The sequence below is a fragment of the Labeo rohita genome, chromosome 22, assembly GCF_022985175.1.
Source record: "Labeo rohita strain BAU-BD-2019 chromosome 22, IGBB_LRoh.1.0, whole genome shotgun sequence".
NCBI classification, from domain to species: domain Eukaryota; kingdom Metazoa; phylum Chordata; class Actinopteri; order Cypriniformes; family Cyprinidae; genus Labeo; species Labeo rohita.
Window position 1 is genome coordinate 58,612,410 of NC_066890.1, and position 27,104 is coordinate 58,639,513.

Sequence of the window (27,104 nt, forward strand, 5' to 3'; positions counted from 1 at the left end):
ATTAGTTTTTAATGCTTTGGCGGGGAAGATTCAGCAGACGGGAAAAAAGCCGCGAATCGGTCGGCTAATTTGAACTAGAATGTCCTTAAAACCAGAAAAGTTTGAACACTCCTAATACAGAATATGATAACTTAATGAATTAAACAGCGTCTTTTAACTCTGTTTTGGTGAACACATAATATTTACTAATACACAAAAAGTTCAAAAGTTTTAAAACATTAAAAATAGTGTGAAAAATGAGAGTGAAAAAATCCTTTCTAAATTTCATTTGATGACATGTTTTCACACTGTTCTCGTCACGACTCTGAATATCTAAATACAGTGACCTCTATTGGTGAGAATAAGTTACTAACTGTAGATCTAACAAGTCTGCAATGGATTTCAAGTAATCTAATGTATTTTGTTTTTACAAAGACCAAATATAAATCTAAAAATCGATTATTTGTTCAAAAACAAAAAAAAAGAAAAAAAGGCTGTCATGCATGCAGCATATATTTTTCTACAAATATCATGTAAACTATTTTTCAGTTTATCAGATTGTTTTGCAAATACATATTTTAATCTATAAAAGATTTTATTGTTTATTCTATTTTTAATACACAGGCCAGAATAAAGAACACCAATTATGAAAAACTATGTACAAATAATTTTATTTTCATTGTGGCATACTTGGAATATTTTATCAAACTGGCATTTACAGACAACGTATCATCATTTTCTTACTTGTACTTTTGTATGATTTTTCCTTTCCCCCATCTTAAAAATGTAATTTGATTTTTGCTATATATTAAATAAAATGTTTGTTGTCGTAAGACGAGGGGTTTGTTGAAACTGGCTGCAAACCTCAAACCAGATGAACAGAGATGTACTATGAGATTTAGTGTCTTGCAACTATAAAACACGATTAATGAACTGAGCACATCAGTGTTGTGTGTTTTATGTCTTTCAGTCTCTTCAGCTGCTCTTGTCTTCAGCAGTTTTCCCTTTGGGAACCCGGAAACGTGGCTTCTTGGAGTAAAGCAGATTCCTGCTGAACAGCAGTGGGATGTTTCCCAAATACAGGAAAAGCGCAAGAGTCATGCCTGGAAAAATACATCATTTACAAAACCAAAACATCTCAGGAACACCAGCAACCATTTTTGGATTGATATGTTTGATAGGTCTCACCAATCACAGGCCCGAGCCAGTAGACGAGAGAATACGCTAGGAAAGTGGGTCCCGTACAGGTGAATGTCATGGCAAAAGCCAGGGATGGATTCACGTATCCAGATGTGTAGTTATTTCCTGGTGTGATAGAGATGTTTGAGAGGAGTTAAAATACTTCACAGCATCATTCACAATGAAGAGTCAAGAGGTTCTCCTGAGTAACATACAGATCCTCATACACAACTCTTCTATTTGGAAAAAAATACTGATTTTCTAATCAACACTTTTACATATAATATATACATTTTATACATAAATTTTTTTAAGAATGCATCTGAAATTTACAAACTTTATATATGCATTTTACTTTAGAATTTATTTAAAATACATTTTACAGTTTTAATTATTTAATATATGCACTATATATGTAGAATTTGTAATTTGTATGTAGTGAATATATTTTAAACGCACAAATCTAAATATGTGCATTTGAAATCTATGATCTTTACTTTTTTAAATGTACAATTTTTAATTTAATTTATGCATTTTAACGTGCAATTTTTATTTTATGCATTTGAAATCTACAATCTTTAATATATACATTCTATATCTGCAATTTGTAATTTAATATATGCATTTTGATGTACAGTTCTTATTACATGCATTTTAAATTTAATCTTAACCTAAAATGAGAATTTGAAATATTACATATTTTAACTTAATAATTGTATTACTATCATTTAAAATATGCATTTTAAATGTTCCATTTTTAATTTTATATATGCATTTAAATGTGCAGTTCTTATTATATGCATTTTAAATATAGTCTTTACTTAAAATATTTGCACTTTTTAATGTAATATGTATTTAAAATCAATTTACATTTTAAATGTTTTAACAGATTTTTAAATGTATGCATTTTAGATGCACAAACCTATTTTTAATAATATATATGCATTTTTAATGCACAACTACATACCACTTTTTTTAATGCGTATTTTAATGTGCAATTATTATTTATTACATGCATTTTAAATGTACAATCTTAATTTAAAATGAGAATTTGAAATTACATATTACATATTTTAATATATTAATTTTATTATCATTTAGTATATGCATTTGACAGCTAAAATGTTTAATTTTATATATGCATTTCAATGTGCAAATCTTATTACTTATTTATTGTATTTTATTATTTAATACAATTTTAAATATATGCATTTTAAATGCACAAAGCTACATTTTTAACATATGCATCTGAAATCTCTGATCTTTAATATTTGTAATCTACATTTTTTTTATTTTATATATGCACTTTAGTGCACAATTCTTATGATATGCATTTTAAATCTACAGTCTTTATTTAAAATGCATTTTAAATTTGCGATTTTTTAATTTAATATGTACTTAAAATGTACAATTAAATAATATATGCATTTTAAATGCAAAATCCTTAATGTACTGTAGCATTTAATATATGCATTTTAAATCTACATTTTTTTAATACATGCATTTTAAATAGCTAATGTTTATCTAATATTTCCATTATATATCTAAACTTTTTAGTTCAACAAATAAACATTTAAATCCATCCTTATTAATTAAAAGCATTTTAAATTTACAATCTTTAGTATTTGAAATCTACGATTTGTAAATTAATATATGCATTTTAAATGCAGTCCTTATTTTTATACATTTATTTTAATATATGCACTTGAAATTTACAATCTTTAATACATGCATTTTAAAGCTACATTATTTAAAATATGCATTTTAAATCTACAAATTTTTAATGTATGCATTTAAAATCTACAATCTTTATTACATGTATTTTAAAGCTACAATCTTTATTTAAAATATGCATTTGACTAAAACTAGAACCATTATTTAATATATGCATTTTAAATGTAAAATGTTTTAGTATATGCACTTTAGTTTTATAATTTTTATTTAATATATTCATTTTAAATCTATAATTTTTTTTTTATTTTAATATATGCATTTTAGAAGCCAATGTTTATTAAATATTTCCATAACATCTATAGTTTTTAATTTTACATATAAAAGCAAAATCCTAATTTAATATATGCATTTGAAATCTACAATCTTTAATATTTCTCTAAAATCTATGATTATTAAATATATGCATACTAAATCTAAAATGCAATTTAATATATGCATTTTAGTTTCACAAATGTTATTTAATAATATGCATTCCACATCAATATTTTAATATATGCATTTGAAATATATAATTGTTATTTAATGTGTTTGCAATGTAGTTTTTATTTTAATGCACGCATTTTAAAATGAACATTTTTTAAATGCACATAATTTGATGCATGCATTTTAAATACACAGTCATTATTCAACATATGCATTAGAAATCTACATGCATTTGAAAAGGAATCACCTGCATAGGCGATGAACGTCAGCAGCACGGCGAATATGGGAATCTTGAGCAGTTGCGACCTGTTTTTCAGGACGAGGTAAATCAGGTGAAAGATCAGAGCTCCGAGGGCTTCGGAGATGACCCCCTGCAACGTTGAGACCCGCAGTGACGTGCTGCACTCGAACATCATCAGGTTCTTGATCATGTGCATGTCGGTCAGTTCCATCTGCCAGTACATACCGGCGACCAGGAGTGCCACGTACGCACCAAGTATCTGCGCCGAAACAGCGAGGATAGCCGACACGACCCCCGTGTCTTTCAACAGGAGTCCCATGAGTGTCACCGATGGGTTTCCGCTCACGCCCTGCATGATAATGGCATGGACGGTGATGGATATGAAGAGCATAGTGATGGCGACGTCAGGCCCAAGCGCGCCGGCAAACTGGCCGACCTCCGCGATGGTGTCCACCTCTAGTCTGCAGGCGGCAAGCGCGAAAGCGGCAACAAATTCCGTCAGGAATGTCCAGCGCGGCCGCCAGCGCGCAAAAAGCACCCGCCCGACCACGCTCACGCCAATTATCGCTAAAAAGTAGCCTAGCGAGGCATTGAGGCCTGCCATGATGGTGTTCGGACGGCTGTGCTGGACAGAAAGAAAGAGCTGAGCTGGTCAGCGCTGTATTTGCACACAGCATGTGATAACGTGGCACACGGACACGCCGTGCTCTTATCAAAGGGGTTTTACACACACTTTAGGTCAAAAAAAAAAACACACTGACCTATTCAAGGCCACCTTTGGAAAAGTGGATGTTTGTTTTGACTCCCTCTAGTGGAGGTTGGATTGCATTGTTTAAACTGGGCTTTGTTGCTCAATCATTACTGTGCTAATACATTCAGAGTATGCATTTAAAATGCACAATCCTTATTTAATATATGCATTTGAAAACCATAATTTTTCATTTATTATATGCATTTGAAAAACTATATTTTTTAATGAATATATCCATTTGAAAACTACCATTTTTATTTAATGAATGCATTTGAAAACTATAATTTTTAATTTATTATAGGCATTTGAAATATACAGTCCTTATTTATTATATGCATTTTAAAACTATTTTTTAATTTAATTTATGCATTTGAAAACTATATTTTTTAAGTTAATATATGCATTTGAAAATACAACATTTATTTAATACATGTAGTTGAAAACTGTAATTTTCAATTTAATATATGCATTTTTAATTCACAACTTGTTTAATATATGCATTTAAAAACTATATTTTTTAATGAATATATCCATTTGAAAACTACCATTTTTATTTAATAAATGCATTTGAAAACTATAATTTGTAATTTATTATATGCATTTGAAATCTAAAATCCTTATTTATTATATGCATTTGAAAACGACCATTTTTATTAAATAAATGCATTTGAAAACTATAATTTTTAATTTAATATGCATTTTAAAAAACAACTATTTTTTAATAGATGCCTTTTAAATTTACAATTTTGTATGCATTTTAAATGCACAATCTGCATTAAATTGTGTTTTTGTTTTTAGGGAAAAAATGTATTTTAAATCTACACATTTTATTTTGTGCATCTGAAATCTATTTTTTTAAATATATGCATTTCAAATCTACAATTTATACAATTTATATGAATTTAAGCTGGCATTTGAAATCTACCATTTTTAACACGTTTTAACTTCCCAACTGTTATTAAATATGTATTTTAAATATGTAAACATTCATTAATATATGCATTTGCAATGTACAGTTTTAATTTAATTATTAATTTTACATCTACAAATTTTATTTAATATATGCCTTTTAAATTCACAATCTACCAGTTTTATGTAATTTTAAATGCATTTAAAATGTACAGTTTTTAAAGTGGCTGTTCGCTTTGGCTCCCTCTAGTGGACGAGGATAAATCTCATTGTTTAAACTGATCTATTGTTTGTCAGCCATCTTTGTACAAACTATCTTTTTGGATTGTCGTAGATGTGCACACAAACATATCAAAAACAGAACTGAAAAGCAAAATCAAGCACAGAACTGAAATGCAAACCAGTTTATTGACTTACCGGATGCGTTCCTGTCGTAACATGAGGAGGTTTAGCAGATGGAGTCTTTAAGCCTCGTTGGCGCAGTAGGCAGCGCGTCAGTCTCATAATCTGAAGGTCGTGAGTTCGAGCCTCACACGGGGCAAAAGTTTTGGTTTTGCTGCAAACGACAATCACTGATGTTGTTTGATGGTTTAATCTGTGGAAACATACTTTAGTTATATTTAAACTTGTTTACTGTTACCACTAAGCAGTTAGCATTGTTTTATATCAGGTTTGTTCAAAATGCTGCCATCTGCTGGATGTTCAGTGTCACTGTTACTAACTTAAACCATTAAATCATTTTGAAAAAAAAAAACACTTCTGAAAAAAAAAATACTTATTGTTACATTTTAGTTAGCAACATTTTTTTTTGTTCAGTTTCAATATTCAATATTCAATATTAAATATTTAATATATATTCAATATTAAAATTACTTAAAAATGTATCAAAACACAGTAGTGCTGTTGTAACCACAAATTATTAAATCTTTAAAATTAAAACAGAAAAATGCATTAAAACTAAACACTAATTCAAAATATTAGTAAAAACTATGCTAACAAGTAGACATTAAAAAAACAAAACAAAAAAAATGACAAAAACTTAGTCAAATTAAAACTAATATTAAAATTGAAAAAAAAAATACAAATAATAATCTATAATAATCTAATTAAAAAATATTATTAAAAACTATAATGGCAAATAGACATATCTAAAAAAGGAAAAATAGAAATTACAAACACAACAAAATTATTAAAACTTTAACTTAAATTAAAACGGAAAATATTTATTAAGCAAATTAACCCCCTGGGGTCGACGATCACGCCAGCGTGATCAGCTCACGTTTTTTAAGATCAGTGCAAAAGACACTAAAAATACTCCGTCAGTTTTGGTCACACAAATAAGTGTTATACATCTTTAGAAACCATTAAGTGTATACTTTTATTTGTGCAAACTCACAATACAAACTAAACTGTGTGCTGCTTTAAATTAAAGAAAATAAACAGGGTGCTTTCTCAGTCTTCACTGTCTCCGCGAACGACTTTTAGAAACTCAGTGAATACTCGGGACACAGACAGGAGAGATATATCTATAGAAAGCTTGATATCTGTACTTTTAAATCTTAAAGTCTTATCAAAAACAAATATTCTGTGCTACAGTAATCCGCGTGAAACCAACGTGATGCCTAGTTTTTCCCTCAGAGTTAATTATTTTTAATGCGATCACGCCCTCTAGCTGCTTTTGCATTTGATATGATAAATAGCCACGTGCGCGCGCCGCCTGTTAGCGCCCACATCATCGTAAACAAAGCTTGACCATTCATCAAGTTTATCTCAGCTACTGTTCGTTTCTGGAAGAAGACGCGCTGAGAGAAACAACAGAATTTATCTTCAGGAAAACAGAAGACGCGCTGGGAGGAATAACACAGAATTGACCTCAGATAAAGAACACAACGCGACGCGCAGCTGATCCAGAGGAAGAGATCAGTCTGATGAGTAAGTGATGTTTCTTTAATCAACGTGTTATTTTGACATAAGCTTGAACACATTTACTAGCTTGGTTTTTCCTAAACTATGATTCCTAGCTAAAATGTTTGAAATCGAGTGAAACATTTTGAAAATGAAAGTAGCTCATTGTATCTAAATTTCTTAGGACGCGATGAAGTTTCATGTTTTATATAATATAAAACAAAATACGATATAAAAGTAATATGAGTGTACACTGTAACATGATGAATGCTACGAGTCGAAGTATGTCTAGATCAAACTCCAAATAGAGTTGTATATGGTGCTAAACCATAATTTGTTTCTCAGATATAAAATGTCCTTTTTACATAGTACAAAGTATGCATGAATCTGTGACTACAAGATCGTTATATACAGATTCTTCTGATATTAACATGCTCAGAGATGTTTTTTCTTTTTCTTTTTTAGTGATCTGATACCTGCACCGCAGATGAATATTGCTGATTTTTACTGGAGTCTCTTCAAACTTCTGAGAGCGCTGTACCAACATCAGATGTTATTCTTCACTTATTTTCAGTAACATAAGCTCTGTGACTGTGTTTTTTTTGTTTTTTGTTTTTTTATCTTGAATCCATGGAAAGAAGCAGCAAACACTTAAATATCAGGTATGGTTTTCTAGTTTGACTTGCTGAACAAGAATGACACAAGGTCTGTTCACATCTCTGTGGTTATAGGTCAGTGAGTACAATAATAATCTTTGACCATCATTATGTATGTTTTGATTATATTGTGTTGTAAATAAAATACAAACGACCAAAACCCCCCATTATCTTACTTTCCTCTCATTCTTTGATACCTGCCTCATAGTGACAGTCACAGTGATGGGCCATTAGGGGACGGCCTTTTGTCTCTCAGGTGTGAATCACTAAATATTCATGGCCGTTATCCCTCCCTCGCATATGGCTTTCTATCACAAAACACGTCTTAGAAAATTTACATCAATATATTGTTTTCTGTGAAAGAGTAAGCACGATCATTTTCACATCATTTTGAAGTAAATATTCTAGCCTACAAGAGTGATTACTCAAAAGCCTTGCTCAGGACTATTCAGTATGAGTTTTATGGCCTTATTTCAGCTACATTTATTTTCCCAAAACTTACTAACCATGCATAATATTTTTTTTCTAAAAAATGCAAACATGTACATTTATCTTGCTCACATATTATTGTTTACATGTCAAAACATGTAAAGGGCCCCAAAATCACCTCAGACCCCAGAGGGTTGATAAAAACTGATATAGTAAGTAAACATAAAAACGAAAACAAATGACAAAACTCATTATTAAACTTTTAACAATGAAAAAAAACACAAAAAAGCTAAAACCTAATTTTAAAAATTAAAATAATTAAATTCTTCATTAAATTATTAAAATAAATAAATAAAAAGCTAAAATATAAAAGCTAAAATATGAATGAAATTGTTGAAGCAAAACACTGGCCCGTACGGGGATCGAACCCGCGACCTTGGCGTTATTAGCACCACGCTCTAACCAACTGAGCTAACCGGCCCTAGTGGCCAACCCCAAAAATCAGACTTTACGAACAACACAGTAGTGCTGTTGTAACCACTGATCCACATGGTTTTAGAAAAAATAGTAGATATTTCAGTAGATATTTTTTATTAAGTCAAAGATGCAAAACAAGCAAAATCTTTTGTAAAAAAAAAAAAAATAAATAAATTAAAAAAAAAGGCTAGTAGCATCTTTTCGTAAGTAAAACAATATAGTAACGAGATGTTTTGTGTTATTTTAAAATAAAACAATTAGGTTATTCACAAGTAATCTTTAGATATACAATCAGGAGTATATAAATAAATTATCCTGTGAACACACAAGGGGGAAAAAAAAAAAAGTGTTTTCTCCCCGTCGGGGAATCGAACCCCGGTCTCCCGCGTGACAGGCGGGGATACTTACCACTATACTAACGAGGAGTGATTGTAGATGTATCATCTCCCCCTTTTGCTGCTACGCTTGACTAACTGCATTCACACTTAAAGCTTCTTTTGTTATTAAAAACGAGGCAAAACAGGTTTTGCAGCATTGCACTAACAACAAAACAGTGTTTAAACTAAATTCTTACCTTAATGTTGTACCGCGCCACTTATATTTTGGTCTCCTGATGAATCTCTTACGTCGTAACGCTCATTTGTACACAGGATCTAAAAAATAAGCACAATATTGAACTTTGATAATAAACGCATTGGTGTTAAAAGTGTGTAAAAGACCTTCAAAAGAAGCTACTGCATTGGCCGGGAATCGAACCCGGGCCTCCCGCGTGGCAGGCGAGAATTCTACCACTGAACCACCAATGCTCGCATGATGGTATCTTTTGCACAGGATGTTTTGTGTTCAAACATCCAGCGGTGCAGCGTCAAATGCGCTAAAATTAAACTAAATAGTCAAGAGTTTAAATATTGGACTAAGCCTAAAAATACTCACCTTCAACAGACCTCTCAATGTCCCAACGGGCCGCTTCCCCATTGCTAAAAGAAATAAAATACATGGACAAATAAGTGAACAACAAACTTGTTAAAAAAAACACAATTGGTGCAGAATAAATGTCTGCAGGCCTTAAAAAATGGAGTACCAGAACTACAAACAGTTATTAAAACTAAAAAAGTAAAGTTATCTCTGGAAAGCAAAAAAACGTTTTTGGACCGAGGGGTGTTTGGTATTAATCAACCACTAGGTGGCGCTCCAAACTAAATATTTATATGCCTGGCTTCTACTACTTAACTACTAACTATATTAGATAAATAAATATTAGATAATTTTCACTTTGGTTTCACACAACTAAACGGTTTCAGAAATCATGATTAGTTTTATTTTACTCAATGTGAATGGTTTTTACAAACAGAATAAGATTGAGACTGAGTTGACAGCTCAAAATCTAGAGTTGTTGACTGAAAACATCTTTTGAGCTATTAAACATTTATATTACATTTAATTACTAAAGAAAGCCTGCTGTAATTAAAAAAGACAAAGCATACTAAAATACCTTTTCGAAGAAAATACACCTTACGTAAAGTTCATGTTGAAATGGGTTCGCTTCGAAATTATACTGATACTTAAGTTACAAACTCGCCAGTTTACATAAGCAAATACAAAAAAACAACAAAAAAAATGTGACCCTGGACCGCAAAACCAGTTCAAAGTAGCAAGGGTAAATTTGTAACGATATACAAATCATATATTTTTCTTTTATGCCAAAAATCATTAGGTTATTAAATATAGATCGTGTTCCCTTAAGATATTTTGTAAATTTCCTATCGTAAATATATCAAAACAAATTTTTGATTAGTAATCTGTAATGCGAAGAACTTCATTTGGACAACTTTAAAGGCGGTTTTCTCCATATTTTGATTTTGAAATTGACACTTGTGACCGGTTTTGTGGTCCAGGGTCACAAATAGCGTTTTATTTTCAAAAGTGGGCCTATAATTGGAAAACTTACCTGAATCATGAGCTAGTGCTCACTATCTTCCACAATATTATTAAGAAACGTGTAAAAAAAAGTCGATATGAAGTCAGATTCGTCGAGCACAAGCACAACAAACGTATCTTATGAAAATAACACTGATTTACATTGAGTGAACATTAAAGAATCGTGTCTTTATTACAGGAAGATAAAGTACTAAATCGTTACACTTATGTTTAAAACAAAACACTATAGTCACGTCTTTTTGTCTAGGCGCCATCGCTCAAACCTACGCAGAATTAATTGTTTGCATTAAATAAAGCAGAAAATCTTCCACATGACAATGTTTTGTTTAACACCAACCCTTTAAGCTAAAAAGAAAATTTATTCCGGTTCAGTTTTCTAAAACTTCTGATACTCACCAACAAGATGTAGCCGCTCATAATCTTCAGATGTCCTTCACATCAACCCAAACGTTGAATTCGACGCCAAATTACTTAAATCACGTTAGAATTTCGTTCAGGAGTTTATTCGAAATAAGAAAGGACCATTTCATACAGAAATAATCGTTAATTATCAACTTCGCCATCCTGAGGTGATTCTCGCAGTCCTTACTGCGCGACCGTTGAGGTTTGGATTTTAGCGGCGGGAAAGAATTTAAATCAAGCACAAAACGAAAAGGGAAAATATATATAAATATATAAATATAAATATATAACTTAAATTTACAGCGTTGCATTTAACGCTGCTTGCCCTTGTTTTTTTTTTTTTTTTTTTTTTTTTTTTTTTTGGCAAGCGTAAAATAAATATTAAAATTAAAGGAACTCCTCCCTTCTACACCAAGTTAAATAAGTCATAAAAGCCCTTCGCTAGTATTCAATGATTGAATGGACTGTTAATATTAAAATGGGTTACTGGGCCATTTCAGCTATGCAGTACGTTTTTTTATGTTCCTATAATATTTTGTACAAATATGTAACTTTGTAAATATAGAAATCTAAAACATTTTTAATTACAATTAAGTGAGTTTTGTAACTAACAAAAGGTCTTTAATGATACGAACCACCAAGAATCAGTTTTCATGGTAAAACAACGCAAACAAAAAGTATGTGGTGTAATGTAAGTTGAAAAGCTCAAATATCACACCATATTAAGAATGACCACATTAACTCATGGCAAGGTTCAAACAGACTATAAAAAGTCCCCCTAGAGAGAGTTTATTCTAATCTCAAGTTTCAAGTCCTCTTTTAATGAAGAACAAGAGATGTACACAATGTTGCAATGACTGTATTGTTCACAGAAATTTGCAGGAATCCGGCTTTTACTTGCAAAACAAGTGACTGAAAAGCATAAAAATAGTTATCAATTCTTACATCGGTGACTTCTGGACAACTGCATTTTTACTTTGAAATAAACTGTTAGTTACTAAAACAACAAGAAAAGTGTTCATGTACACAAACATACACCTATCTAATCTACGCATCCTGCTTTTGGTTAACTACATCGACTGAAATGCTACGCTTCTTCGAAGTACGTCATATACACATTTCATCACATGAAAGTTTCGTCTCAGGTTAGAGGAAGTTCAATGGCAAAAAACCTGCCCCTTCAGACAGAGTATAAAGGTGTTTGCTGGAATAACAACAAAGGCACAAGTGACTACAAAAATCATTCACTGCTCGCAGTTGGCGTGTATTCGGTAAGGTGCTCTTCCCTTCGGGTCAAGAACAGGAGTAGGCTACACAGTTTTCAGTCGTGATTCTGGCTACAGAAAGACTAACAAAAGATCTCCAGCTGGGTTTGAAATCACCACAATTGATTCTGATCGCCAATCATGGAACATACGAGGTCTAGAGAAGCCAAAGAGTGGAAGAGTTCATACATAAAACACAGACAAAGTCCCACAAGAAACTAACGAGAGCAGGAGGACGAGGAGAACATCTAATGTCCCCCGACACCACGGCGGTCAATACAGGTTTAAAAACAGGCAAAGACCCAAATGAAATGCTTGGAGTTTTGTTTTGGCAACACTGATATGTTGTTGACACACTGGTAAAAAAAACACCTGGCACAGATTTTCGAGTGTTCAGCAGTCCGCTGTGCTCGCGGGCACAGCTAGCGGTTGTTCTTCATGGCGTCCTTGGCGGCCAAAATCAGAGGAGTGAGACTCGAGAGCGGCTTGGCCAACTTCAGGAAGGGATGCTGAAGGCGAGAGTAAGACTGATCAACGAACAAGTTCAAACAAGTCACATTATTATTCTTTAATGGCTAGCTGGTTTACCTGCAAAAGCTCCTTGCTTCCACCACGCTTCTCCACGTCCATCTCCAGACAGCGACTCAGGAAGTCTCGGAAGATGGGCGACAACTTTTCAGGACTCTGCAACTCTGGAGTTCCGTTGGTGGCAATTAGGTAGAGCGCCTGAGCAAGAAAGAGTTCAGGAGTTCAGTATCTCATAAAATGTACACAATTAACATTTTTCTAGTTTCTAACCGAAGTTACGAATTTAACTACTGCAAAAATTGGAATATCGCAATGATCATTTAATTTGCACTCTTAAACCTTCATGGGATCATTGGCTAGTTTTCCAACAAAAGGTATGAAATTAATGAATTTGGGGAAAAAACAGAATATTGCATAAAACATTTGCACAATAACCACTATTAAAACATTCATGGCACTAACCAGTTCCAAATTAAAGTTACGTGAAAAACTGCACAAAACATATGCGCAATTTACACTCGTATAACTTCATGGCATCATTAGCGATGTTTCCATTGAAAGTTACCAAATAAACAAAAAATAATGATGCATTTATATCGTATTTGCACAATTAACACTCGCAAACCTTCATAGGATCATTGGCAAATTTTCCATCCATAGTTACAAATTTTACTTGTGTGGAAAATTGGAATATCTAATTAAAACATACTCAATTAGTATTTGTAAACCTTCATGGCATCAGTAGCTATGTTTCTCATCAAAATTACGAATTTAACTATTGCAAAAATTGGAAAATCGCATATTTATATGCATCATTAGCTATGTTTACATTGAAAGTTACAAATTAAAAATGGGAATTTCTCTCAAAAACATGCACAATTAATACTTGTAAACCTTCATGAAATCATTGGCTGTTTCTCCAATCAATGTTACAAATTTAACCATTTAAAAAAAATTGGAATATCGTACAATATTGTTCCTCGAAGTTGCCACATCGCTAACTTCATGAAGAACCAATGATACCAACGTACCCTCAGTGGATTCTCATTGAGGTACGGCGGTTCTCCCTCCACCATCTCGATAGCCATGATACCCAAGGACCAGATGTCAACTTTGGGTCCGTACGCTTTGCGTGTCACAACCTCCGGAGCCATCCAATATGGCGTTCCTACCATGGTGCTCCTCTTACTCTGTTCAGGAGTGATCTGGGCGCAGAACCCAAAGTCCGCTGCGGAGCAGGAGATGAAAAAGATGGTTTAGAGACATATCCTGGTTTGTCTGATTTCACTGACAACTTAAATGGAATTTACAGACCTTAGTCTTGTTAGATGCCATTTTTAATGCCAATGACAAACATGATGTGAGAACTGAAGATCAGTTGGTCATATGGTTGTATAATTTGGTGTTGTTCAAGAGGATGGTAAAACGGTAAAAACACATAACTCTAAAAACAATTCCAGCAGACTTGAAATGCTACATTGAAAAAAAAAAAAAAAAAAAAAAAAAAAAAAAAAAAAAAAACACTAAACGTAACCCAAGACCTTAAGATGTAATGGACCCATTTATGAAACTTGAGCAAACTGTTCATAATGACATCTACCCTGACTTGAAGTGAATCATAATTCTGAGAAAACATTGAGATGATTAAAATGATGTTGGCTACGATAAACAGCGTTGACGGAATCGTTATCAGAGTACATCAAAACACTAATGAAAGTTCTTCAAATAAGCACTGTGGGGTGAAAACCAAACACTTTATTGACTTTAACGTCTGTCTTGGGTTTGTTTGCAGTTTCCTTATAGTGGCCAAGTTTTAGCTCACAAGAGCTCAACTGTTCAGAACAAGCAGCTAAAGCAAACCAAACATGATGTTTTCTGCACCTCAGAGAGCCAGGTGTGAAGGCACATTTCAAAGACTTCATGCCTAACCACAATTAGCATATTTGTAAAAACTCGTAAAAACCAGAGCGTTGGCATGCAGGAGCGAGAACGTACTGAGCTTGACAGAGCCATCCATTCCCAGAAGCACGTTGTCACTCTTGATGTCTCGATGAATAACCTGATTAGCGTGCAGAAACTCCAGCGCTTGCAAGCACTGTGAGATAACAGACAAGAGGAAGTTTATAAGTTAAGCGACAGGGTTATTTCCTGTTAACACATACTAAGACTAATTTAGAACAGGGCTCAATTGGCCATTTATCGTCATGGTTTCCCCCAACCCCAAAGTATTCATCAAGTCTATGGCAAGAAGACGTTTTGACTTCAGCGCACCTCTCGGCACACGGCGGCGATCTGGGCCTCGTCCATGCATGTCTCGGTTACAACGTCTGTGAGCGAACCGCCGGCCAAGTACTCCATCACGACAAACAGCTCCTCACCTACCAGAAAACTGCAGCAAAGACAAAATAAACACTTAAACATTCAAGGCGTCACTAGCTGTTGCCACTGAAAATTACAAAAAAAAATTACAGAAAACTGGAATATCGCATGAAATATTTGCAAATAAAGCATCCCATGTATTAAAGAGAACAAACTTGTCAAAGTGTCAATAATAAATATGGTTGTCGTCGCAATACACTTGTTTTTAACCATAATAAACTACTTACCAAACAAAATTTACGAAAAAGACATTTTAGTCATTTAGTCATCAACAACATTTTAGATTGTGTGCAGTTAGATTTGTGCAATAATTAATCACACAATCTGTTGAGCTCAAGTCATGCGAGTATTTTTGTTGTTGTGCACTAAGGAATGTATTCGTTTAACGTGTTTCCATTGTAGTTTACGAGCATGCCGTCTTATCGGATTGAAAATATCCATCCCAACATTTTAAGCTCATCTTTGCAATTCCATCTAGCGTTTTTTACGCAATATCCCAAAATTAGTGTTCAATTATTATGGTCAACTTGGAACTTTTTGACCTGGAACTGAAGGCCACGTTCACAAAATTCACAAGCGATGTTGTTTCTTGAAGAACGTTTACCTGTCTAAGAAGTTGACAATGTTTGGATTCTTCAGTTCCTTCATGACAAGAATTTCGTTGATGATCAGCTCTTTCTTGGGCTGCTTCTGCAGGTTGATCTGTTTGATGGCCACCTGACGAAAAACATATTGAGATGATGAAACCGTGAAACACTAATAACAATAAATCCATTTTGCTCTCTTGCATTACCTCCTGTCCAGTAGCAACGTCAATGGCAGTGAAGACGGTTCCTGAAGCTCTGTGGAAAAACACGCAATTATTGATCTTCCGTGAATGGAACAATAAAATGTTGTGAAGAATTGTGGGACGTACCCTTGTCCGATCTTCTCGTATCGTGTGTATTTCTTTTTTGGATCTCCAATACTGACTATGGTTCCTGTTGGAAATCAAAGAGACGACATGTGGTTTGAGTCTGACAAAGCAGTGAAACTGCATGAAGAACTACTTGTATGGTGACGTACGGAGCTTGTCCATGATCTCCTCGTCCGTCATCTTGCCCTTTTTAGGTCTCTGTCGGTCGGTGGCCTTCGATGCGACCTCACTGTCCGGAGACGTGACTGGAGGAGGGAGGGGGTCGATGACTGATGGTCGAGTATATACCTAAAATAACAATGGTTATCATAGTTAATTGGGAGGGGAAAAAAAAAAAATTATGAAAAAAAATAATAATAATTTTTTGATACTTGAAATAAAATAAACTTTTTTTTTTTTGTTTCAGCTACTTGCCAAATTAACAATTCTCATTTTCATGCAACAACAAAAAAGGAAATTAAAATTTAATAGAAACTAAATAGGCGTAAAAAAAAAAAACAAAATTACAAAAAAAAAAAAAAAAAAAAAATCATAAAAAAGAAAAAGAAAAAAAAAAAAAGTACTAAAACTGTGTTTGAATTTTTTTTAATGAAATCGATAGTAGAGGTCAACCGATATTGGATTTTACCGATACCGATAACGAGGTTGGACCACACTGGCCGATACTGATTAATTGACCGATAGTTTTTAAAATGGATACTGAATGGAAAATAAATAGTGCTCTACAATTAAAAAAAAAAAAAAAGTAGCCTACTGAACCGTACTTTGTAAATTAATAAAAAATATTATGATTAATTATATATTGATCATTATCGTTAGTTAATTGTTCATTAATATTAACAAAAACAACTAACATTTTTTTAATATATCAGTAAATGTTGAAATTATCACACTTAAGGAAAAATACTTCTATTCTACAGCTTTTTATCAATCTTAATGTTACAAATGGACTCATATTGTAAAGTGTCACCATTACATCAACAATCAAGCTAAAGATGGCCATCTTTAAATATCTATACAAGGTACACAGTATTGAAACTGCATACATATGGATATTGTGTACTTTCACAATTTAACTGCTTCTATTCTAGAACATTTGTGGTTATCTAATTCAAATATTAAAATAATTAGTCACACAATGGGTAAAAGTGCAGCGCCATCTAGAAGAACTCGCAGCTATCCGGTATCACACACACTGGACGCGTCGCATTCAGTTCAAGCGGCGGTCTACAAGACTTTATTTGATCACCAAACGGGCAAAAGTATACTGCTGTCTTTTCTCCACTAATGTAGCATCTAGTCAACAAATTCATCACTTTGTAATGACATGAAAACATGCACTACAGTATACTGAACACACCGTTTCATTGTCAACGTTTTAAATCCGCCTTTAAAGTGTCCCGTTCTGTGCAGCGCGCAGTGTCACGTGTCTAAACAAACGGCATGTGCTGTCAGTGATTTCCGCCACTAGAGGCTGCTCCTGTGCTGTATAACAAAGACTATAGGGACTTTGTTGTATAATGAGGGAATTCTGAGCCGCTCCAGCAACGGACCCGACCCGGAAAAACTATCGGCATGGATTTTTGCAGATAACCGATAGCTCCGCCAATCAACTATCGGTGCCGATTAATCGGCAAAACCGATACATCGGTCGACCTCTAATCGATAGTACCTGAATTGTACTAGCTCAAAAGATTTTTTAACTGTATCCTGGCATTTCCACCTAGCGATTTTTATATTTTTATACTACAAAACCCTCAAAATCTACTGGAAAAAAATCCCCCCCGCCAAAAAAAAAAAAAAAAAAAAAAAAAAAAAATAATAATAATAATAATAATAATAATAATAATATATATATATATATATATATATATATTTATATATTTATTTTTTATATATATATTTTTTTTTTTAATTCTAAAAATAAAAATAGAAATAACAGTAGCTCAAAAAAAAAAGGAGTACACATTTTTCTCAATATTGTTAACACTAAAAACAGCAACAAAATTACTAAAAAAAAAAAAAAAAAAATTAAAAAATAAAAATGATAGTATCTCAATAGTACCAACTCAAAAAAAAAAATTACACAGATTTTAAGCGCTTCTTGGGATTTCCGCCTAGTTTTTTAAAAATATTTTTACACATACAGTTTTATACAAAAAAAGCCCAAAATCTATAAATAATAATAAAAAAAATAATAATCCCAACAAACTTTAAAAATAATATAAAATAATAAAAAATAATATAAAATAATTTATTAAAAATAATATTAAAATAGAAATAATACTCAAAATGTGTTTTTTTTTGGAGCTAGATAAAAAAAAAAAAAAAGATATTTCTATACTAAGACAAAAAAAATGCATCTTGGTATTTCCGTCCAGTTTTTTTCATGCAATACCCCAAAATTTGCATAATGCTTATGCTTATTGTTTAACTATATAGACATAATATAGTAATATAGACATTAAAAACAAAAAAATAAAAAAATAAAAATAAAAAACATTTTTAAAACTCTTAGAAAAGAAAAATAATATTTTATATTATAAAAATAATATTATTAAATTATATTATTAAATGAACACTGTAAATACTCAAATATCTATTGCATTTTTATATACACTATACTATTTTTAACAGCTTCTTACGCTCTTGGTGTGTTCTGGTCGTGGTGCGACAACAGGCGGCGGCGTCTCCTCATCGTCATCATCTTCATCGTCATCCACCGTTTTGACCGGAGACGAGGGCTCTGGTGTTTTTTTCACAGGCTTTGGTTTTAGGGAAGGAAAGCAGCAATAAGTTTAAATACCTGTTTTTTAAATTTTAGAGTTACTAAATTTTTTTTTTTAAATTAAAATAAAAACAAAAACATTTTTTTAATAAAAAATAAATGAAAAAACTAAAATGAAAACTAAATTAAACTAAATTACTAAACCAGCAAAGATTCATACGTACCGATTGTTCACCAGAGGGAAATCCGTCCTTCTCTACAGACATAAAAAAAAAAGGAGAAAAGCGTTCAGTACGACATGACAGTTCCTGTAACGTTAGCACGCAAGCACGAGTGTCCTCCAGCAGACCTGAAGAGAAGCTGAGGTACTTCTGCCGTCCGTTTCCCGTGGAGTCGTAGAACTTGAGGACGTCGAGGACGGCCTGCGGATTCTTCTTCTGCTCTGATTTGGTGATGTTGGAGGTCTGGAGTAAACGCGCCCACTGCTCCGGCATTCCCTGACAGAAACAACAGACAACACATCAGTCTGCAGAGAAACCGAATAATTAAACTAGATCAAAAAAAAAAAAAAAGTTTGTCAAGACAAACTTTGAAGTTGGCTTGAGAAAGCTAAAACAGGAAGTTAGAAAAGGTTTTAAAAGCTAGAAATTTAAAGGTTTTCAGTTTAAAGTAGTTCGAAGTTTAAAGTAGTTTTCAAGACAGATAGATAGCATGTTGCTAGCATGATTAACATGTCATTAGCATACTTCTAGTATGAGGAGCAAATTGCTTGCATGTTTCTAGCATGATTAAGTTACTAGCATGTTGTTAGCATGTTTCTAACACGATTAGCAAGTTTCTAGCACGTTTCTAAAATAATTAGCACATTGCTAGCAAGATTAAGTTGCTAGCATGTTTCTAACACAATTAACATGTTGCTAGCATGTTTATAACATGATTAGCATTTGTTAACATGTTTCTAACATGACTAACAAGCTACTAACACGTCTCTAACATGTTTAGCATGTTGCTAGCATGTTTCTAACATGATTAAGTTACTAGCATGTTACTAACATGTTTTTAACATGATTAGCATATTGTTAGCTTGTTTCTAGCATGATTAACAAGTTACTAGCATGTTTCTAGCATGGTTATCATGTTGCTAACATGTTTCTAGCATGATTAATTAGTTACTAGCATGTTTCTAACATGATTAAGTTACTAGCATATTACTAACATGTTTCTTGCATGATTAGCATTTTTCAAAAATGTTTAGCAAGTTACTAGCATCCCTCTAACATGTTTAGCATGTTTCTAGCATCAAGTTACTAGCATGTTTCTAACATATGTTGTTAGCTTGTTTCTATAATGATTAACATGTTGATAACATGTTTCTAACATGATTAATATGTTACTAGCATGTTGCTAGCACATTTCGCATGCTGTTAACCCGTTTCTAACATGATTAGCAAGTTACTAGCATATTGCTAGTATGTTTCTAACATGATTAACATGTTATTAGCATGTCTCTAGCATGGTTAGCTAGTTACTAACATGTTGCTAACATGTTTCTAACATGACTACCATGTTGTTAACATGTTTCTAACGTGATTAGCATGTTACTAACATATTGCTAGTATGTTTCTAACATGATTAACATGTTTGTAGCATGTTACTAGCATGATTAACAAGTTACTAGCATGTTGCTAGCAGGTTTTCTAACATGACTACCATGTTGTTAACATGTTTCTAGCGTGATTAGCATGTTACTAACATATTGCTAGTATGTTTCTAACACGATTAACATGTTTGTAGCATGTTACTAGCATGATTAACAAGTTACTAGCATGTTGCTAGCAGGTTTTCTAACATGACTACCATGTTGTTAACATGTTTCTAGCGTGATTAGCAAGTTAGTTTGAATGTGTTTAAGTGAGCTTGACTGAGTTTTAAGTGATTCTGGGAGTTTAAATTTGAATTTTGACAGTTGGAGTTTGAATAGTTTTGGCTCGTTTGAACATTCCGTCAGTGTAAGTCTATGGGATTTTTCCCAGTTTTAACTGTCAAGTCCGATCAGTTAGAAAAGATTCAGCACAGTCAGTCAGAGGAGTTCAAGTTGATGAATGCTGAAATGTTTTCCTCAAAAACCATAATTTATTCATGACTGAAGACAGAAAGACATGAACATCTCGGATGACAAGGGGGTGAGTAAATGATTTGTGAACTGTTGTTCTGAGAGTTCTCCATTAAAGTGTATAGTCAGTCTTACGGTGAATTCTCCGGTAACGGCGTCAAAGCCCACGTGAATGGTGTGCTCGAAGTCTGAAGGCGGTGAGATCTCCGGACGCTCTTTATCTCTGTCTTTCCTTCGGCCACCTGTGACGACACACATACCGGATTTAATCAACATAACTGAGAGTCGCTTCGACTCAAACACACGCCGCGTCTGCGCTCACACTTACACTCGCAGCACAGTGTGAAACGAGGTGATGCATCTCCACATGTACTGTAACCAAACACACAGCACAGTCAGAACTCAACTGTCTGTGGCTTTGACGAGACCAGAAATAATCAGAACTGGCCTCAGAGAACTGAAAATGCCAAACTTAGACTTCATAGGTTCAAACTTTGAATTTAGATGTAATTTAGTTGCATTTTTAATCCTTTTCTTCAGTTTGCTTAACTCTTGCAGTGTGATAGATACATTTTCAGGTGTACAGATACAATAAACTGAAATCAGATTGTAAAAACTGCATTTATAATATTGTTACAATAATTAGAAAAATGCTACTGCTGAAGGACATCAAAAACACACATAACTGTTTGTTTAGAACTACAAAATCAATGCAAAACTAATTTCAGCATTAAAAAAAGGAGTGAAAATCAGAAACAATGTGAAAAAGTTTATAAAAACTATAAATAATTTTATTTAAACATTGTTTTAATAAAATTATCTAAATTAACACTGATGTGGGCCACACTGAAATTATTTTATTTTACTATCCTTGATATATTATTCAATATATAATATTTTGTATATTTATTTTTTTATATTTTCAGTTTTAATTTTGTGTATTTATTTACATTTTTTAATTTAATTCTAACGTTTTAGCAAATTTGTCTATATATTGTTTTTATTAATTTATACATTTATTTCTTGGTTTAATTTCTGTTTTTGTAGCATTTTTTAGAAAAGGCAGATGAAAATGAGATTAGTATTTTATTTTATTTCAGCTTACAATTATTTATTTCAAGTAACGTTTTTTTCTGTATTTAGTTTGAACTAATAATAACACTGGATTACACAATTGAATATAAAAATATAAAAACTGTTATTTTGATTAATCTACTGCTGCAGTTTATTAACATTTTTTATTTTATTATTTTGTTAGTTTCAGTAGTATTTTTTTTTTATTTTGTTTGTTTTGTTACTTTCTAAATACCTAATCCAATTTAATTTAATTTCTAAATATGTATACACATATTTTTTTTTCATTAATATACTATTCATTTTTTTGTAACATTTTTATTTAATTTAAATGTTTTTGTTTTAAATTTTGTAAGTTTCAGTAGTTTAGTTTTTAATTTCGATTGTTTTGTTACTTTCTAACAGCATAACTTAATTCAATTTAATTCCTAAATATGTATGAATGTATATATACACACTTTTTGTCATTTAAATTTAGTTTAAACCAAAAAAAGTTAAATGACAAAATATTAAAATTAAGTATTTATTTAAGTTAATGTTTATTTCGCATAACAAATATTTATATTAATATTAATAATAATAATAATAATAATATTATGAATATTTATTATATGAAATATGGATGACATTAGCTAATAATATATATTACATAATATATTATATTGAATTATTTATTAATGTTTATTATGCTTATTTTTGTGGGGTTTTTATTACATTTAGGTTTTAGCAAATGTGTGCATTGTCATTTTCTATTTTTTTTTTTTTTAAATGTCTATACAGTTTTCATTAATTCATTAGTTTATTAGTTTCCAGTTTAGTAGCATTTTATTTAGTTATGTAGAAAAAGCTGATGAAAATTAAATTTTTACATTTTTATGTAGTTTCAGCTAACATTTATTTATTTCAAGTAACATTTTTATTTAGTAGGTTTAGTTTTAACTATAATAACTCAGGTTTACACGTAATTAAATATAATAAAAACAGAATCTGTGTTTTTTTATTAATATACTACTTAGTTAATAACCCTGTATATAAAAAAAAAAAAATATATATATATATATATATATATATATATATATATATATATATACTATCAAAAAGCAGATGAAAATTAGATTTTTACATTTTTATTTTGTTTCAGATAATATTTATTTATTTCAAGTAACATTTTATGGTTTTAATTTTAACTATAATAACTCAAGAATTAAATATAATAAATATACAATCAGTGTTATTTTGATTAATATACTATTACAGTTTATATACTATTATATACAGTTAATATACTATTATTTATTTACTTTTTATATTTCTCAATTTTTTTATATTGTACACTTTGTTGATTTAGTCATTTTTATTACTTTCTAAATTTCTCATTTAATTTCTGAAATATGTCTATATATTTGTAATTAATAAAAAAAAAAGTATCTTAGTATAAACTAAACAAAAAAACAACATTTTAAAATATTAAAATAATATTACTTGAATTTCATTTCAGTTAATGTTTAATTCAAGCAACAAATATTTTAACGGTTTTACTTTAGTTTTAGTTAATAACCCTATATATAAAACAAACAATAAATAAATATTTATAAAATATATTATAAATAATAATATTGCAAACATTCATTTTATATATTTATAAAATAATACTACTAATATATAACATTATTTCAAAATATTAATTATTATTAGTATTCTTAATGTAATTATACATCATATATTATTAAGCTTACATTACATTACTGCCATACAATATATATATTAATATTATTATAAATAAATCAATTCTAAACTCTATTAAAACCATAAAATGTATATACACAGTGTCTGTCAGTTTCCGCACCTTTCTCGGCTCCGGAGAAGATGGAGTAGATCTTGTTGCGCTTGCGCTCCTCGGGCACGGAGGGGAGGGGCTTAGAGCTGTGATTGGCGGCCAGCGCGTCCTTCCCGCCGCCGCTGAAGATGGTGCTGCTCATCCTGACGGGCGGCGCGGGCGGCTTGTCCTCCAGATCCCCATTATCGCACATGGTCCGGCACGAGGAGAAAGGAAAGAAAGGAGGAGTGGGTCGAGGAGAACGTTTGCAGGTGGAGATAAAGAAAAGGAGGAGTTAGAGCTGGAGGAGCAGAAGGGAAGCACAACGGAGAGATGAGCCACGCAGACGCCAACGCCATCAGCGACACAAACACAAACACATCAGAACAACACTGCAGCCGCTCCCTCGCTCTTTAGTCCTGTTCGTTTTGTCGTTTTTCATGAGGATTTTGCGTGAAATTGCAATTATGCAAAATATCTTTGAGATAATCAAGCATGAAATTGCAGTTAAATACAAAATTGTTATTAACTTTTTTTTTTACTTTAGTTTTTGTTTCAGTGACAAATAATAACCCTGTACTTAAAACAAACAGTAATAAATAATCAATAAAATAAATAAAAAATACACATTGCATAATTGCAATTTCGTACTTAACCATCATGAAAACAATAACTAAATTAATATTAATAACCTTTGTATGCTCAATTATCGTGGAAATAGTGTCAGAATAAATGAATAATAATAGTCCTAACATGAACACAAATTAATTATTACTAATATTATTAATAATAAATATTAATTGATTTTTTAAATAAGAAATTATATTTTGCATTAAAAACATTAAGGTGATTTTTTATTATTATCATAAACATTTTAGGCTTAAATATAGTCAAAATGGTGTCAGGAGAAATTGATTAATTAATTAACAATAATAAATTATTACAATTATAAAATAATACATTAATATTAATTAAAATATAATATATATATATATATATATATTTTTTTTTTTTTTTTTTTTTTTTTTTGCATATAGAATATTTAGATGATTTTAGGACCATCATAACCATTTTATGCTTAATTATCATACAAATAATGTCAGAATAAATACATAAATTTCCTAAGATAATAACATTTAAAAAATGAAAATTTATTTTGCATTAAAAATATGAAGGTGATTTTTAGGATCAATTAGCCATTTTTATGCTTAATTATCATAAAAATAATGCCAGAATAAATTAATAGTTGTACTGATTACTAATGATTAATAATCACTATTAAATAATAATAATAATAATAATAATAATAATGATAATAAAAATTTTATAAAAAATATTAAGGTGATTTTTAGGATCAATAAAAACCATGATATGCTTAAGCTACATGAAAATAATAATAATGTGACATTAATAGGATTTTTTTTTAATTATATATTGCATAAAGAATATTCAGACGATTTTATGTCCGTTATAACTATTTTATTAATTATCATAAAAATAAATAAATAAATAAGAATAAATTATTAATTGTCCTAAAAAAAAAAAAGAATATAATGACATAAATAATAATAAAGGTACATTCATGGAATCTTTTAATTAATTATATTTTGCAAAGAATATTCAGACAATTTTACAACCATTATAACCATTTTACACTTAATTGTCATACAAATAATGTCAGAACAATTTAATAATAACTGTCCTAAGATTAATAAAATTCACTTATTGCTATTTAATAATAATAATAATAATATCAGGATTTTTCATGAGTATATTTTTCATTGAAAAATTTTATTTGATTTTTAGGATCATCATAACCATTTATGCTTTATTGTCATGAAAAACAGCATCAAAATAAATGAATAAAAAATTATCTTAAAATTAACAAAAAAAAAGATGAGAATTTTTAAATTATTTATATTTTGCAAAGTGAATATTTGGACAATGTTAAGACTATCATAACCATTTTATGCTTAATTATCAGAATAATGTCAGAATAAATAATTAATAATTGTCCTAAAAATTAACAAAAAAAGATACTAAAATTACCTAAAAAATTATTATAATAATTAAAACAACAACAGCTGCAGGATTTTTAAAATAAAGTATATTTTACATTCAAATATTAAGGTGATTTTTAGGATCATCATAACCATTTTATAACCTAAAAATAATAATAAACCAAAAAAAACCCCCACTTTTTAAAGACGTTTAATTTATGCAAAATATAATTTCTTTCTTTTCAGGGCTTAATAAATAAATCTCTAATTACAATCTAATGACACAAGAGCTAAAATCACCTCAGGCTTCTGGGAGCTTCTCCAGAATTCACCTCAGCCCAACTGGTTTATTCATTAGCAGCGGTTAATTATTATGTTTACTGCCACATTACAGTTGTTTTTATCTTCCCTGTTCTCTGGCATGAACAGACAGGATTCGCCCCAGCGACTTCAAGCGACACACACGCAGAAAGAAACCCGATCCAGAAGCTGCAAGCCGCCTAGAAACACCGCTACAGCGCACACATATGCGGAATATAATAGACGGGCGTCCCGAAGCCCAGCGAGCTCCCACTTAGACAGCACTCGACGGGGGCGTTCAAACCCTCGCGGAGAGGCCCGCAGCTGCTGTCTAGGTAGGCGGCACACTAGGCTTTGGGACGCGGCCGGGGAATCTCGGGTTTTGTCGCGGCTCACCTGTGAAACTGAGCGCAAACTTCAGCTTGACGTGCTCGGGCGGGCCGCGCCGGAGCTGCTCTGTCCGGGAAGAGGAATGGGGTGAAGCGGAAGCCCCGTCGGAAGGTTTCTGCGCCGTTATCTGCCGCGAGTCGCTTTATTTTTGGTAGTTTTTTGTGCTGGTTTGGGGAAGGGGAGGCGCCCAGCAGCGTCTCTTTCTGCCCTCGCCTGCAGCAAACAGCCAGCGACTGTTTCCGGTGCGACGGGATTCTGGGGAAACGGCCGACAAAATAAAAGTCCTGCGAAGTCAATTCGAAAATGACTTTTAATAATTATTAAGTTGGCTTGAGAAAGCCAGTTTACCGATCTGCTGTTTAACTCCTTATTATTATTTTTCTGAGATTAAAATTCACTCCTCCTAGATCGGATTTACGGTTTTCTTACAAATGACTATTAAAACTGGGAAAAATAGATTTACATTGACGGAATGTTCAAATGAGCCAAGACTATTCAAACTCCAACTGTCAAAACTCCCAGAATCCCTTGAGACTCAATCAAGTTTCCCTTCTATGTACTGTATTTCTAAT

The 27,104-nt window shown here is 31.7% G+C and overlaps 2 protein-coding genes and 4 non-coding genes across 8 annotated transcripts; 1 reads left to right on the plus strand and 5 right to left on the minus strand.

Moving 5' to 3' along the window:
• Nucleotides 1-634: 634 nt before the first annotated feature.
• Nucleotides 635-4,210, minus strand: aqp12 (aquaporin 12). The gene is made up of 3 exons (XM_051094087.1): nt 3,563-4,210; nt 1,168-1,284; nt 635-1,082 (listed from the first exon to the last, which is right to left on the minus strand). Exons 1-3 carry the CDS (start codon nt 4,158-4,160, stop codon nt 955-957), a joined length of 843 nt encoding a protein of 280 aa, XP_050950044.1. The 5' UTR covers nt 4,161-4,210; the 3' UTR covers nt 635-954.
• A 1,474-nt stretch (nt 4,211-5,684) lies between these two features.
• On the plus strand, nt 5,685-5,757 carry trnam-cau (transfer RNA methionine (anticodon CAU)). Its single transcript has one exon. It is a non-coding gene; the product is annotated as a tRNA-Met (tRNA).
• Nucleotides 5,758-8,613: 2,856 nt separating this feature from the next.
• Nucleotides 8,614-8,687, minus strand: trnai-aau (transfer RNA isoleucine (anticodon AAU)). Its single transcript has one exon. It is a non-coding gene; the product is annotated as a tRNA-Ile (tRNA).
• A 349-nt stretch (nt 8,688-9,036) lies between these two features.
• On the minus strand, nt 9,037-9,108 carry trnad-guc (transfer RNA aspartic acid (anticodon GUC)). The gene has a single exon. It is a non-coding gene; the product is annotated as a tRNA-Asp (tRNA).
• Nucleotides 9,109-9,418: 310 nt separating this feature from the next.
• On the minus strand, nt 9,419-9,489 carry trnag-gcc (transfer RNA glycine (anticodon GCC)). The gene has a single exon. It is a non-coding gene; the product is annotated as a tRNA-Gly (tRNA).
• Nucleotides 9,490-11,772: 2,283 nt separating this feature from the next.
• On the minus strand, nt 11,773-26,780 carry pak2b (p21 protein (Cdc42/Rac)-activated kinase 2b). Of its 3 annotated transcripts, none has more exons than XM_051095017.1 (15): nt 26,539-26,777; nt 23,873-24,032; nt 21,088-21,194; nt 19,189-19,336; nt 19,064-19,095; nt 18,757-18,876; nt 16,261-16,399; nt 16,112-16,175; nt 15,989-16,037; nt 15,800-15,912; nt 15,088-15,205; nt 14,812-14,911; nt 13,848-14,044; nt 12,877-13,014; nt 11,773-12,797 (listed from the first exon to the last, which is right to left on the minus strand). In XM_051095017.1, exons 2-15 carry the CDS (start codon nt 24,003-24,005, stop codon nt 12,711-12,713), a joined length of 1,545 nt encoding a protein of 514 aa, XP_050950974.1. In that variant the 5' UTR covers nt 24,006-24,032; nt 26,539-26,777; the 3' UTR covers nt 11,773-12,710. The 3 variants fall into 3 exon arrangements, with proteins under 3 accessions (XP_050950974.1, XP_050950973.1, XP_050950972.1); XM_051095016.1 differs by having other exon boundaries at nt 23,873-24,143; XM_051095015.1 differs by having other exon boundaries at nt 19,064-19,336; nt 23,873-24,143; nt 26,539-26,780.
• Nucleotides 26,781-27,104: the final 324 nt, after the last annotated feature.